General features: G+C 45.1%; 1 protein-coding gene across 3 annotated transcripts in view; it reads left to right on the top strand.

Moving 5' to 3' along the window:
* The window catches only part of DNAI1 (dynein axonemal intermediate chain 1), a 152,209-nt gene that overhangs the window by 102,162 nt on the left and 35,354 nt on the right, over window positions 1-14,693 (top strand). For all 3 annotated transcript variants that reach the window (XM_037374567.1, XM_037374565.1, XM_037374568.1), the window contains 3 exons: window positions 291-370; window positions 6,337-6,485; window positions 7,363-7,462. In XM_037374567.1, the coding sequence (XP_037230464.1) occupies window positions 291-370; window positions 6,337-6,485; window positions 7,363-7,462 (329 nt within the window). The remainder of the gene's footprint in view (window positions 1-290; window positions 371-6,336; window positions 6,486-7,362; window positions 7,463-14,693) is intronic.

Genomic DNA, 14,693 nt, shown 5'->3' with positions numbered 1-14,693 from the left:
CATTTTATATTGTTACCAGAGTGAATCCTGGTCCAATCTGTTCTTCCAGTTCCTTTCCAGTTCTTCTAGTTTGCTTTTCCGTTCTCTGCGTTGGATTTTCAAATTGCAGGTCTTGGGGACAGGCACAGCTTGGAAAGTTTTTGTGGAAGGGGTGGCTCTAATTTCTTTTGGGAGCTTCTGGCTAATAAATCACTTCTGAAAACACTGACAGTGTGTGTGTACCACAGGCAGAGTGTGTGCCGGCCAGATGAACCAGTTCTCTGTCTGACAGACTTTTCTTCTGTTAACAGGCTGTGGGACATCATTTGATTTTCACAAAAAGATAGACTATTTGTTTCTTGTTGGTACTGAAGAGGGAAAGATCTATAAGGTAAGAAGGCTTTCTCTGTCCCTTATTTTACATCCCCTGACCTGTGTTTGTCTTTCAGTTCATCATCTTAACTGTTTGCTCAGGCAGTGACAAAGGTACAACTTCAGAGCCTGGTCCTGCCCTTGGATCCCTATGGTGAGCCTGAGACCAGTACAGAGCCACAGAGGGTCGCAGAGAGCTCTCTGCACAGATCCAATTAAGACCTTATTTTGCAGAAACGTTTTTCATGCAAACTGCATCCCAGAATGCTTTGCAGATTGCAGCTGTGCAAGTGAGGCGCTATGATCAGAGCAGAAGTTAAAAGGCATTGATCCTCTGCCCTCATGGCTATGGGGAAATGGCAGGGGAAAATCTCAGCTCTTTTCCTTTTTAGACCTGTTATCCCATGAGCAGTGAGGCTAATGAAGCCTCATTTCCTATGGATCAGTATCCCACAGCCCTTCCCTTCCACAATTACATCCCAGATCCTTTCCCCAGTCCCACTTTCTCCTTGCCCTCCTATCTCCAGTTCTTCACTATGTACTCCAATCCTTCCTCCCTCTGATGACCCCCATGCTGTCCCCAGCTCGGTGATGCCACCACCAAGCTATAACCCTTGATTCCTGCAGGCAGTGCTGGCTGCCTCCCCTCCAGTGTGCTCCTGCAGCCTTATGCACAGTTCCAGCTGGGAGCTGTCTGCCAACCAGCTCCAGTCATGTGATGAGGGCAGCAGCCAAACTTTCCTTGCCCTTCCTGGGGTGGGGGCATCTCCCAGATGTTTGCACTCTGGGGCCATCCCTTTTTATAGAATGTGTAAGACCTTAATATTGCCAAGTCCCACATGCAGCCAGCTTTGGCTGAAGTTGCCAGTGAGGTCAAAAGTTGTTTGGGAGGAGAGACAAGCAGACAGCAGGACACAGTCATTGTGTTTCCTTAAGAAATCAAGCCAAAAATAGGAAGTTTCAAGATCTGCTGTATTTAGCCTTGAAAATAAAGCCAGTAGTATCTTACAGAACTTTTGTTTACACAGCATTCCTCTGAGCTGGCTTTGGGGCTTTGTTAATATTGTAGCCACTGTTGGGGGGTGGACCATCAGCAGGAGGCTGATGTGCAGGGATCCATCCAGCCATCCCTGAAGGATGCTGTAAGCTCCTTCCCTGTGTCTTGCCTGCAAAAGAGAAACAAAACAGAGAAAAAGAACCCAAAGGAAGTCATATTCTGAAATCACTGTCACTCACTTAGGCAAGATGGGATTACAAACAAATATGTATCACTTCCAGAAGGACGATGCTGATTGGAATCTCTCCCTCTGCCAGGCAGTATCTAGGGAGGATTTCTGGGCAGTGCTTACTTGCATTGGACAAGACAAGTGCAGAAGGGAGGTGGGAGAAGTGGGGGGACTGATGGGCTATGGGCAGTGAGGTAGGTGCAATGACTTTTTTTTGATGCTTTCAGGATACACAGCATCTGTTCAGACACGGGCAGATGTTCTGAGTTGGCTGGTCACTCATGGGAGTTGATACCCTGGGTATTGTACTCTAAATTGTTTGGGTACTGTTGTGCCTAGTCCTGATCAAAAAGGCAGTAAGGAACCACATGTTTTAACTTAATCTATGCTTAGGTGAGTTATGGATACTCAGTGGATATCAGCGTTAGGTGGGGGCCACCAGTTTTCCTTCAGGAGAAATGTTTAGTCTGGTGTCTTGGCTGAGTTACATAGCAAAGGAAGTCCTTCGTGGAGAAGCACTGGATAGGAACAGAATTTGGCAGCATCTGCCTTGACAAAGCTGTAGGTGTACCTGCCTTGGATGATCTTCAGTGAAACTAGAACTAGAATGGGATTTTGCTATAAGAAGTAGTCCCAGACGTGAAGACACGGATATTTTAACCAGTTCTGGGTGGATCAATGCAGAGAGATACTGTCATACAGAATCTTCTCTTTTATTGGTGCTAAGGCTGATTTCAGAGTTACTGGTAAGCAGCAAAACATTCCTGCATTGGTGGGCCATAGGGAAAAGTGGGACTACTCACATTGTGCAACACTGCCCTATAAAATGCAAGTGTTCCCGTGGGCAGGAAGAGGCAATCTTCCATCAGATTGTATGGGCTAACACAGGGAAGAGACATCTTGTGCCTAGCACAAGCAAGCCTCCATAGTATCCACAAAAACGGGGGGAAGAGTGCACCCTTAGCATCCCCCAAGAGTTTGCTACAATCAGTTTCAAGACTTTTGGGATTGGCTGCTGCTCCAGTCATTTCTCGTGGACTACCACACACCTTCATCACACCCTTTACTGAAACACTGCATGCTGAACCCAGTATTGGAGCTACCCGTGGACTGCCTCCTGGAGCCTTGCTCCACGCAGATGCTGAAAACAGTGACAGTCTTGCAGCTGTTCGAGCAGCTCTTGGGTCCTGTGGCTGCACTGAGCAGGAGTGAGCTGCTCAGGTGTCTGTGCTGCCCTTGCCCTTGCCACTGCGTGTTGAGTGAGAGGGACGGATTCCTTACACGCTGTATGAGTCAGGGCTGAATTTTAGCTTATTTGTTAAATAAATTGGTACGAGAATTTCAGGGAGGCATTTTTTCAGAGACCAAGCATGCCCACAAATAGCATGATAATATGTTAATTCCTTAGCTGCAGAACAATTACAGTGAATTTTTAAAAATGGCTTAGTTAATAGTGTTTCTGAAGCCAAGAAATCATTATCTTAATTACACACAGACCTATCTATTGCCCTTTTATGTAGAGGACAAACTGTTTCTGCATTAATATGATTCTGTAATGCAAAACTGCCTCTTTGCATATCCTATTTGCTGTTTAGGAATTGTTCAGCTTTAGTATCACAAAGTATCATCTCTGAGATTCATATTGAAACATTATTGTGGCTTCAACTCTGGTCATAATTACTTATTAATAAACAGGGCTTCAATGGAAAAAATGTGATGAGATTTGAACATATTCATGTAAGAGGGTTTTTTCAGTCTTAAGCAGTTTGCTTGAGAGTGTAACAAATTAATATAATAAAACTCAGTGCAAGACTATATAGGAGGAAAAGTTGATGCTAATTTTAAACAAAACTAATTTCCCTCATTCATTCTCTCATACTAAGCACCAGGACATTTGTATCTGTGTGGTCAGGACAGGATTTCTTGTGGTTATACAGATGACAAAGGATGCTGGCTGCTGAGTCCTTATCTCATCTCATGGGTTTTCCTTAAATGATGATGACAAACTGGTGTTTGGACAGCTTCCAGTGACCGTTTAGTAATGGCGAGATCATTTGCCTCAGTGTCTAGTCTCGCTTTGTCTTAGGCAAAGTTGTTTTCCCTGTCTGGTTATTTTATGGGTTGAGTTCTGTTCCTCATCTTCTTGCCACCTTAGCTTTGGGGCTTCTGTTTGTTCTGGTTATCTTGTCACTTGGCTGACTGCATTTGCCATCAATTAACACAGGTTTTCTCCTTTACCATTTCCTGTTGTTTCTCCTGATGCATTCACATGCCTCTGTTTCCATTCATAAGTGTTTCTACAAATCTTAGCATTTCTGTTACAGATCTCTAGCAAAAACCAAGGAGACCCTCTGGTGTTGCTGATAACAGCTGTCCACAACAACAGTTTGTGCCAGTGGTTTCTGAAGAGCAGCTGGGTGTCCTGATCTGTCTGAGAGTGCCAGTGTTGGACAGTACTCTGTTGCCAGATACAAACCTCCTTTGAAAAAAGATTAAATTTTTTATTTCTATGTTGCCTAGAATCTCAGCTTTTCTGTTAGTGAACCAAAGAAACCCTCTACATTATAAGGAGGGATATATATATATGTATAAAATAACCATCCATTCACCACAAATGTGGAGGAGTTTTGTGTCAGGATTGTATCTTGTGTAAACTGGAATGCTGTTAATGAAGATTACTCATAATTTTTGTTCTTGGAGATCTCCTTTCTTCCCAGTATTCCTCCTCTATGTTTTGTAGCCCTGTTACCAGTCTTCTTTGTACTGGTTTCCTATATTGCCATAGACACTTCCTTGCTTTCCTGTCTCATCATAAAAATATAATTTACTATTCACACACATCTATTACCATTTAAATAGGAGAAAAACACTCTCAGCAGATTGGAGCAGTGCTCTAGGAGATCAGAAAGGCTGCACAACTGCGTGCTCCCTGAACCTACTTATCCTCTTCAAAGCTGTCTTGTCAGGAGTTAGGCATCACATTTTCCAGTGGTTTTGTTTTCATCCTGACATGTGTCTAGTAACAGGAGGGTTTTTAAAGTGAGTAGTAGGGGAAGACTTTCCTAGCAGTCCTAGTTAGCTCAGGAATTATTTTATTCATGAAAGTCATACTTCTTTCTGGGCTTTTTCTCATGTTTGTGGTGTTTCTTAGGAAGAACATGGCACTGTCTGGCAATCAGAGATGATACCAAAGGTTGGGGTGAACACAGTATGGGGCTGACAGGCACTGCCAGAGCATGATGTATGGCTTTAGGCTAAAGCAGGCATGCCAGGTTCATTCCTCACAAGGGACACAGACAGGTATCTGCCCTACAGAACCCTAGAACCCTTTTTGCTGCTGACTTCATAGGAACACTGCAAATCCCTTTCTTGTAGGGACCTGGGCCTCAGCTCTGGGCCAAATTTGCAGAATGCAAAGCCAGTGGATCAACACATCCCAGTGCATGACAGGCCTCCCATACTAGTGCCCGGAGAGCTGTATTGATCAAGGGCCTAGCCCCAGTGAGGCTTTAAAAACAGAGTGCTGAGCATCACAGTTCTGTGGATGCAGGCAAACCTGGTTAGGATCTCACTCTTCAAAGTCCTCATGTATTAGGGACCTTCAGTCCATATACTTGGAAGGCCAGACAACTAAAGCAGCTTCTCTCTTGTGTTAATTACTTGTGACCCATTCTGTCTGTTCCCAGCAAAGTGACTTCAAAAGAAGCCAAGTACCAATTTTCTGGGTGGCTGAACATTAAGAATTATGAAGTAAAGTTATGAAACATGCTATTAAAGGAGATTTCAGTCCCACAGTTACACAGAGAGACAGTAACTCAGAGTATGCACTAAACTATTAGCAAACTATAGACACTGTCAGTAAATCTCAATGGGACACAAGCCACATTCCTGTTTCTGCTTCCTACCACAGCAACCCTCCCAGGGCTGCAGGAGCTATTGCTGTGTGAAATGTTTAGCACCCTAAATCCAGTACTTGCACCGGTGCACAAGAACATCAGAACAGGTCTGCTTACCCAGTCAGTGAGTGTCATGTGTAATAAACAGCTAAACCTTATGATTAATTAGAGCTTTGGTTTGCAAGAATTAAAGTCATGTAACGCTTCAGCAGTCCTGCTGTTCAGGCAGATGATACGTTGCTGCATTCATCAGGGAGAAATGAAAGGTACTGAAGGTCCTTGTAGTGACATTACCAAGGCAGCCCAACAGAAAATCCTGAAACCACCCCAGCCTGCTGTGTGGTTACAGCTTGTGTGTGAGAACACAACCAAGAGGACATTACTTGTAAGATGAGGTCCTTCTTGCTAATGAAGGAAGCCTCCAATGCCGTCAGAGGGGCGGAGGTGTGTACACACATTTTTCTGTTGTACACAGAACTGACAGGGTCTATATTGAAGCCCATATTCTGCTTGTGCAGAAAAGTAGATTGTAATTTCTCCCCAACTTAATGGGTTCAGGAAGGTGATGGAGCTCCTGCAGTGGAGAATGTGCTGTGGAGCCTGGCTCTGCATGTAAATCCAACCAGACAACTTCAGTTCCTGTCTCTGTATTGCAGAGGGGAACTTGGTGCTGCCTGCAAGTGGGGTGAAGCAGCATGTATTAAATTATTTTGTTTCTGTAGCACCTCTGGGTACCAGCCATGTCTTCCCAGCCAGCCCAGAAGAGCCTGGGAGACCATACAAGTATTCAGAGGCATCTTTCTGCAGGAATATGAGCTCCAGAAGGTCAAGCTGCAATTACTGACTAGTTTTTTCCATTTCAGTGTTCAAAATGCTATTCAAGCCAGTTTCTGGATGTGTTTGAAGCCCATCACATGGCTGTGGACTCAGTCATCTGGAATCCATACCACCCAAAAGTCTTCATTTCCTGCAGTTCTGACTGGACAGTCAAGATCTGGGATCATACCATTAAGTAGGTCTTGCTGGGTCCAGCCGTGGGCGGGGAGGTACAGCCTGACATGCCAGCTGCACGCATAGACTTATACCTCAGTCTCAGTTTCCCTCTTAGGTCTTGATATGGCTAATTGCTCTCTTATCTCCAGTTTTGGGGCTGGTGGCTCAGATTTGTACTTCTCAGGTATGAGGCATAAGATTTGGCATCATCCACCCCAGGAACTTGCCAAGTAGTGCAGCTCAGCACAGAGCCTGACTGCTTTGCTTTGGACCTGGCTTTCTTCAGTCAGGACCTGCTGTGGCGGGGTGATTCTGGAGCAATGCTGTAGAGAAATATCAGGGGCTGGCTTATGGCCTCGGGGGCCAGACATCTCCTAAGAGCCAGAGAGGAAAAAAAAAAAAAAATTGGAACATTTAAAAATGCATAATGGAGTTCGGGGTTAGTGGTTGAGGAATGTCTGGTTTCAATCAGGAAATTGATTTTGTTGTAAATCAGTCAGAGTCAAGTATTTCCTGTTGCCAATACTGCTGTAATGTTCAATGTTGTTTTCAGAAGTCCAGAGAGGTAATCACTTTTTCCTTTATGATTCTAAAACAGAGAGACTCCATCTTGCTGTTCATGTTGGGGAGGAAACGTTCAAAATGCATTCAGAAAGAAAAAATCATGCTACCTTTCTTCTCATCACAGCAGGACCCATCCCAACCCATTTGGGCTGATGCTCAGCTTTGGCTCAGACCCTAGCTAGTATCTGACATAGAGAAGTACTGCATCTCCCACTCTTGCATCTGGCCTTGAACAACACAAGCTGCAGCATCAAAATGTTTATACCTCAATGTTTCGCTTCCAGAACGGCATATGTTTAAATGAGTTCTTCTCCCTGGATCTTTTTTTACAGGACTCCGATGTTTGTTTATGACCTGAATTCTGCTGTAGCGGATGTTGCTTGGTCCCCTTATTCCTCCACAGTCTTTGCTGCAGTCACCACTGATGGCAAGGTGAGAGACTGGGAGTAACACTGCTCTGATTTGAGCTGAGAGAAAGTCAAAGGATATTAAGGCTGAGTGTGGGGACAGGTCAGCCCATGTCAGGCAGCTGTAGATCTCCCATGAGCAGGAATCTGCTACAGTGACAAGCTGACTTGGCTGCAGCTTGCTTGAGCTGCTTGCCTCTGGATGGTAGGGTCACTTTGGTAGCTCAGGGCCCTCAAACTATTAATTCCTCTTTGCTCTGTATGATTACAGAGGACACAGAAGTCATAAAGCAACAGAGATCAGGAAACCTGCACAGCAGCATTTCTTATGCCTTCTTCCCCTCAGGTCTACCACACCCCTACAAGCAACACGGCCAGAAATCTCTGAGCTGCAGCCCAACCATGCAAACAGGTGATGTTAAATCACAAATCAATGGGCTTTTAGCAGATGCTGAGGATCAGCTGCACATCTCACTGCAGCCTTGACAAACCCATTAGAAATGCATGTGGGCCCTCTCTCAGCACAGTTGCTTCTTGGGCGGCCAAGCCCCACCAGCCCCTCTAGCATAAGCAAGCCAAATTTCCCTGCAGTCCTAGCTTGCTCCTTTTACTCCAGGGATGGAAGTACTCAGAGGACAGAGAGGAAAGCAGGGTTCAGGGAACAGGCTGCTTTTTCCTGTGCTTTCCTGCCTTTGACATGCATATCCCTGGGCATCAATTCCTTACTCCTCAATGCTGCTCCTGGTTTGAGGTAGTTTTGCAAATCCATGCAAGTCCTTGCTTGCTCTCATTTTGACCACATCGGTGCAGGTGTGCAGCTTGCACATGCCAGGAGAAAAACACTTAACTCCCTCAGCGTGAAATCAGCTTATTAAACCAGTGCTTCTCTGGGGATGGAGAGACGATGCTCCAGATCAGAGCACCCCTCATATGAGATGACATCAGGGCATTGGTTGTGAACCTCCAAGCTATAGAGAAGCAATAGAATAAAGTGTTTATATACTTATATTGATATTAAAAAATCAGTTATAGTAATATGCCCAGGGTCAGCCAATAGAACTTTATTCCAATTAAATAAAATCAACATTTTCCCACTGTGCAAGGCTGTCTCCAAGAGTAACGATTTGGTAATGAAGTACTTAGACCAGTCCTAATACTGAGATGATGGCAGTTATATTTTTGCCCCTAGCCATCCATTGTAGTAGCTCAGATGGTTAATTTGGACTTGGCAAGTAGCCAGGGCACATAGCTATCCATCAACACTGGTTTTGTACTGTAAGACCACATTGCTCTGTCACCATGGGCTGTATATTTTACTGGTATAAATTGGGAAGTCTGTGCAGTTTGGCCAAATTACTCTAGCAAAAAGGTGGCCTTTATATATCTCCATCAATGAATTGATGCCTTGGCAACTTTATTGCAGTTTAACCTTTATGTTATAGCAAAAAATTCATTTCACTGATGCACTGGCTCAGGCTGTGAATTTGTCTCTCTGAAGCTAAGCAATAGAAATCTTCTCACTGGGGCACCTGGTCTCCCTTGGAAGCTCAGGGTACCACAGCCTACCGAAAGCAGTGTTGATGTTTTTCCCTCGCAGGCAGGGTCAGGACTGGGCTCTTTGTTCATGAATCTGTCTGTCCCCATTCTCCCACATACCAAGTGAAGGGCCTGCACAAATGAAATACATGCATTCAGTGTTACACATCCTCTGACTTGTTTTCCACAAGTGAAGTTGTGGGTGCCCTCAAATCTGGCAAGGGTCCTGCTGACATTCATAGCTTCGATTGAGTGCTGGGGTAAGCAGTGCAGAGAACTGTGGGTACCCCAGCTGTGTCCTGGCGCCCAGCTGTGGGGAAGAGGTTGGAGATGTCTGCAGGCTGCAGGCAGTGATACATCCTGGGCAGCGTGAACAGATGGAGGGTAAACACTGGGTGTACTTGGATTTCTTATTTATGTGGTCAAGCATCAGCAATGATAGCTCAACTCTGGAGAGGCTTTGCACTACTCACTTGGGCCAAGTTCTTTATCAGAGCTTTACCGGCTGCAGAGAAGCTCCTAAGGGCTGGGCAAGAGTTTGTGCAGTGGGGTCTTTCCATAGACCCCTAGCTCGTCCTAGCTACTGCTGTAGTGACTCTAGTTGTGTTGTTGCAGTCACATTAGTGGCAGCATCCATGAACCTGGAGTTCATATGAGTTTATGGATAAGACACACAACTGTCTAACTTGGCAGCACTGCACCCAGGGTATCTCACATTGGCTATCCTACCTTGGATCTAATTCAGTAATCCTAATTATATCCTAATCTAGTAGCATCTAGTTCTACTTTATGCCTTTAATCCCAAACTCTGAGAAGACTGGCTGTCAGCCATGAGCAGCCCAGAAGTGGGCTGCCTAGCAGGAGAGGTCCAGGCAAGAGCTGCCTTCCCATTGCAGTAGGCTGGCCAGCACTGATGCTGATAGAAACTGTGGGTATCTGTGTTGGCCATAAACAATGCTGTTTGCAGCAGGGTGTGCCTGAGACATAGTTTCTATTTTGAGCAGAACCTTCTAGATTTGCAGTGGAAGTGGAATAAATAGTTGTTTACAGCCTTTTTGTTCCTGGACATATTCCACTTTGTAGTAGAGTGCACTTCTTGGGAATAACTCTGCACCTTGCAAAGGGCAGTCTCCATTAATGCTGGGAAAAAACCTACTTTAACAGGATATTAACAGCATATTCTGTGATTCTATGATACAGAAAACTACAGGATGTGCAGCCAGAAAATAAAACATTAAAGGCCTCCTGCTCATAAAGAGCCTTTAGCTTTGCATCCACACATAATTATGCCTTCAAAACTTGAAGGTTGACTGGAGGTCATTTTAAATTCAGGCCCTAATTACAGTCTTAAAGGGATACCTGGCATATTTTGAAAAACCCATTTCCTTATTCAAGCTGGTGCTGTGTGTCCAAAATGTGTGTATCGGCTCCCTAACTCTTAAGACTGACTTGGAAACTGGAGCATTTTAGAATCTCCATAATCCCCATAAATCCAGGAAGTGGTCATTTAAGAAAAGCTGTGAATATCAGGGGCATTATGATAAAATGTGTGTGTGGGCAGCTGGGTATCTGCTTTGGACAGCATCACCTCTTCATAAATAACCTGAGTATGCACATTCTGCTGCTGGTGCATTGGATATTAACTGCTACTATTGCTCTTTACCATGTTCTGGGTAATTTCCTTAGTGTTCTGCTCTGCCTGATGGCCATTTTATTTCAGAATGAGCATAAATGATTTGCAATGAAAATTGAAATAAAATGAAATGATCAGTGAGACGTGCACATCCATGCCAACACTGCCTGGAAAACCCTCTAATTCTATAAGTAGGTGCCTGAATAAGTGGCCTGATTTTAAAAGGACTGGACAGTTAGCTGCTTTTATGGAATGTACTGTCTGCTGGATGCACTCAGAGTGGTTGCTATAGAGCATTCAGCTTTGGTTTCAATCAGTGTGCTAAGTCCACTGCAGTTTTGCTCTGTGATTGCATTCCAGATGACACTTAGATTCCTTGAAGACTCCATAGTGGTTCCTGAAGCAGACAGGTGGAGGGATCTGTTATTTCTAAACAGGAGTCCTGCAGCTCAGTTGACTGGCAGAAGCTCTGTGATCCCTCCAGGCCATCTCCTACAGGGAGGGACCTGGGTGCAGATACTGATGTGATTAGCACTGAAATAAGATGAAGTTAGAGAATACCTGGTTTAGTTTAGGTTGTAAATGATAAAAGCCTAACATGAAGAAAAAGGCTATCTGGGATGAAAGACCTACTTTGGAAATAAAAAAAAGGTGGATGTGCATACCTGGACCCTTACACTTAGGATGCACAAAATCTGGGAATGTTGGTCAGCTTATTTTAAAGACAGGCGGCAGAGAAATGGGGAGGGATGGAATTCAGTCCTTGTGGCATTCAGCAGGATTTGCCTTTGGGAGTTTGCTGTAAGCCCATCTTAAACTTACACTTAAAGCAGAAAAAACACCCTGAAACATGTAAAAGTGGGAATTATCCCTGAAATTTCCTTCTTGGGCTTCTTTTACTTACTTTCCTTAAATACAAAAACAGCACTGACAGGTTATGCTATGCAATGCTGCAGATCTCCACTTCTGGCTCACTCCAGGTGGGCGGATGCTTTCTTGTGCTGAATTCATGCATGTGTTGTTACCCCTGTTAAAAAAGCCAAAGACACCCATGTCACAAGTGTCCCCAGATGGCTGGATCCCAGGCTGGGGACCACAGCTGCCCCATGCAATAGCTGTAATGGTGTGGTCAGGCTGGGCTTGTTCAACCTGAAAGAGGAACCCAGCAGCAGCCTGCCAGTTCCTACAAAGACATCATCAAGAAGTTTGAGCCAAGCTCTTCACAGCAGTGCATGAAGGGACGATGAGACACAACAGCTGAGAAGAGTTGAAATGAGAGATTTGGATGGATATAACAAAAATCTTTCGCTATGAAGGCAGTCAAGTAATGGAACAATTTGCCCAGAGAGGTTGTGCCATCTATGTCCTTGGAGGTTTTCAAGACCAGATTGGGTAAAGCCCTAAGCAACCGCATCTGACCTCAGAGCTGATGCTGCTTAGGGCAGGAGGTTAGAACAGAGACTTCTGGGGGTCTCTTGCAACCTGAATTACCTTCTAAACCTGCAGTGCTAGGAAATGTCCTTGTGTGAGAAGGAGGATCCCAGGGGGTTTAGAACAGACTTGGGAACACGTACTAAGTACAAGTCCATTTGCTGTCATGTTTTTGTGGTCTGTGTCCTTCATGACTAATGCAGCAAGAGCAAGGTGATGTTATAGCCATCTTTAGTAAATATTGATAGCCTCAAGATAAATGCCATCTAAGTGTGCACTCTGCAAAGGAAGTTGCTTAGACATATGCTCCAGGACTTCTCCTGATTATTGAAGCTGTTGACCTTTCAAGATGTGAAATTCTTGAAACAACACAAACCTTCAGGAAATTGTCTAATGGTTTGTGCTGCTCAGGAAGTAAGTGTGCCCTTTCCTACTATTGTAAACATATTTTACTGAATAACTCTTCTGTTTGAGAAGTCTTGAAGACCAGGTTCCTGTTGTGTCTCATTTACAGGATAAGATGCTGAAGAAATGCGTGTTGTCTTGATACCCATCCTTTCCCAGCTAGGAGAGAAACACTTGTTTAGCGCTGGCATATGTGTGTGTGTTCATACGGCAATTTGCAGAGACTTGCTGTCCATCCAGCATTGACTGGTAGCAAAAGCCAATCTGTCTTTAAAAGCATGAATGATTTTGCAGATAAGAGGCTTGATAAACCTTTCAGGTTTGCAAGTATTTCACTGGGTATTTTGGACTTAATCCTGCCTCTCCTTGCAGGCCATGAATCAGGGGTGCAAGGAGACCTCTCGGCATCAGTCAACACTTTTGCCCAGAGAAGTCATGACTGTGAATCTCTCATGGCTACAGCTGTCTCTGCTGCTTCTGAGTCTTTCCTCCTACCTTTCTGCAGTAGCCCATGGGGTCCATCCATGCCTTATGGGGCCACTGCTAGCTCTGCAGGGCTGGGGTAAGGCATCTCCTGGCTCTCTGGACCGTAGCTGGGGCAATTGCTGGGGTGTGAAAACACTAAATGAGTTCAGGTCCCATTGCGATCACCCACAAGGATCTTCGAGTAAGGCTGAAGTGGGCAGAGGCTTTCTCAAAATGGCTTTGAAATTGCATTCACAGCATGAGTGGTTGTTTTCCAGTAAAACTGTTCGTTTTCTTCTGCCACAAAACCTAAAAGGTTCTTTCTTATTCCCTGCTGAATCTTTAAGATTGATGTGGACTGCTGGGCAGACTTCTGTCTGCTTTAAAACAAGGGCTGGTGGCATGTCAAAGCTCAGTGAGTTAGATGGGCAGAATCCCTGGAACTGATGCTGCCTTCACTTTGTGCCAGTTGGGCTTTTCCTCCCCCAGCCACCAGACTCTGTGCATTGGCATTTCTCTTCCCTAGCAGCTGCTTTTCAGGAATAAAGCTGGCTTGGAAGACTTTGGTTTGCCCTGCAGGGTCTGAAGCCCTCACCTCTATCCTACTGCAGCTCTCATCCTATCATAGGGTGCTCTGGTGAGCTCCGAGCCTCAAGATGTGCATCAGACACCTCACGACACTACTGCTCACTCACATCCCTTAGCTACTCAGTTGCAGGTGAGGTGACTTTTCAGCACAGTAGTTGGTTTCAGTGCAAAGTCAAACTGATATATTTAAACCCCTTTTTGTCAGTGGCTTTTCAGGAGTTGGTTCTTACACAGATGCTTGCAGGCCATTTTTTCATTACTAGAGCTATTGCTCTTTCAGGTTATGAAATGCAACATTTTGACGAAACCCTGCTGAGATTAACTGGTTTGTTCAGCCACACCAAGGAACAAAGTTTGTCTTTTTGTGCTTGCATGGACATATGTGAATGAAAAAATGACTTGAGCAGCATCTCCAAAGATTTTGTTGATTCATCTGTTAAACTTTGCATAAAAATCTACAGGGAGCACAGAGCCCACCAGGAGTATCTGCACGAGTTTAGAAAGCTGCTTTGCTCTTCATTATTGGCCACCTCTAAGAATGGCCCCTCACTTAGGTTTGCAGGTGGGCAGCATTGGCATTAGGGCCATTGAGAGCCTCCATCAGTCTGCCCCGTCTCTGTCCTGCTGTACAGAGACAGCAGTTCCTGAACCTTGTCATTTATTGTTTGGCATTTTATAATGACCTGAAATCTGTGCTGGTTTGTTTTAAATGCCAGTCTCCAAACTGTGACAGTTTGGTATCTGCCATATGAACAGCTTTGCTGGCCTGCCACAAGGCTGCAGGTGGTGGAGGCACTGCTTCTTCTGTCAGCCTTGATGCTGCCCTTGCTTGTGCGACTGCCTGCCTTCACCCATGCCCAAGCCTCCAGCACTGACTCTCCGTGGTGGGGCACAGCCAGGACCTTGCCAATGTGTGAAGAGGTGGAGCTTGGTCTTAGTCTATGAGGACCCCATTTCAGCCTGACATCAGGGACTGGACTGTGGGTCACAGAAGAGAGGGTGCAGGGGGACTGGCACAGCTGGGATGTGTTTGCATAGCACAGCCTTGGGAGGTTTGCCCCAGGGCACGTAACAGACTGGTTGAAACAGTCTCCCAGTTCTTCCCTAGGTATTTGAGATGGGATAAAGTAGGGAAGTGTCAGAGGACTGAAAGAAAGACTCTTTGCCCAGTATTCAGGAGCACGACAGTGCAGGACAG

This window comes from Falco rusticolus, chromosome Z (assembly GCF_015220075.1).
Source record: "Falco rusticolus isolate bFalRus1 chromosome Z, bFalRus1.pri, whole genome shotgun sequence".
In the NCBI taxonomy this organism is placed as follows: Eukaryota; Metazoa; Chordata; class Aves; order Falconiformes; family Falconidae; genus Falco; species Falco rusticolus.
Note: the sequence above shows the minus strand (reverse complement) of the source record. Positions and strands in the feature narration are given on the sequence as shown.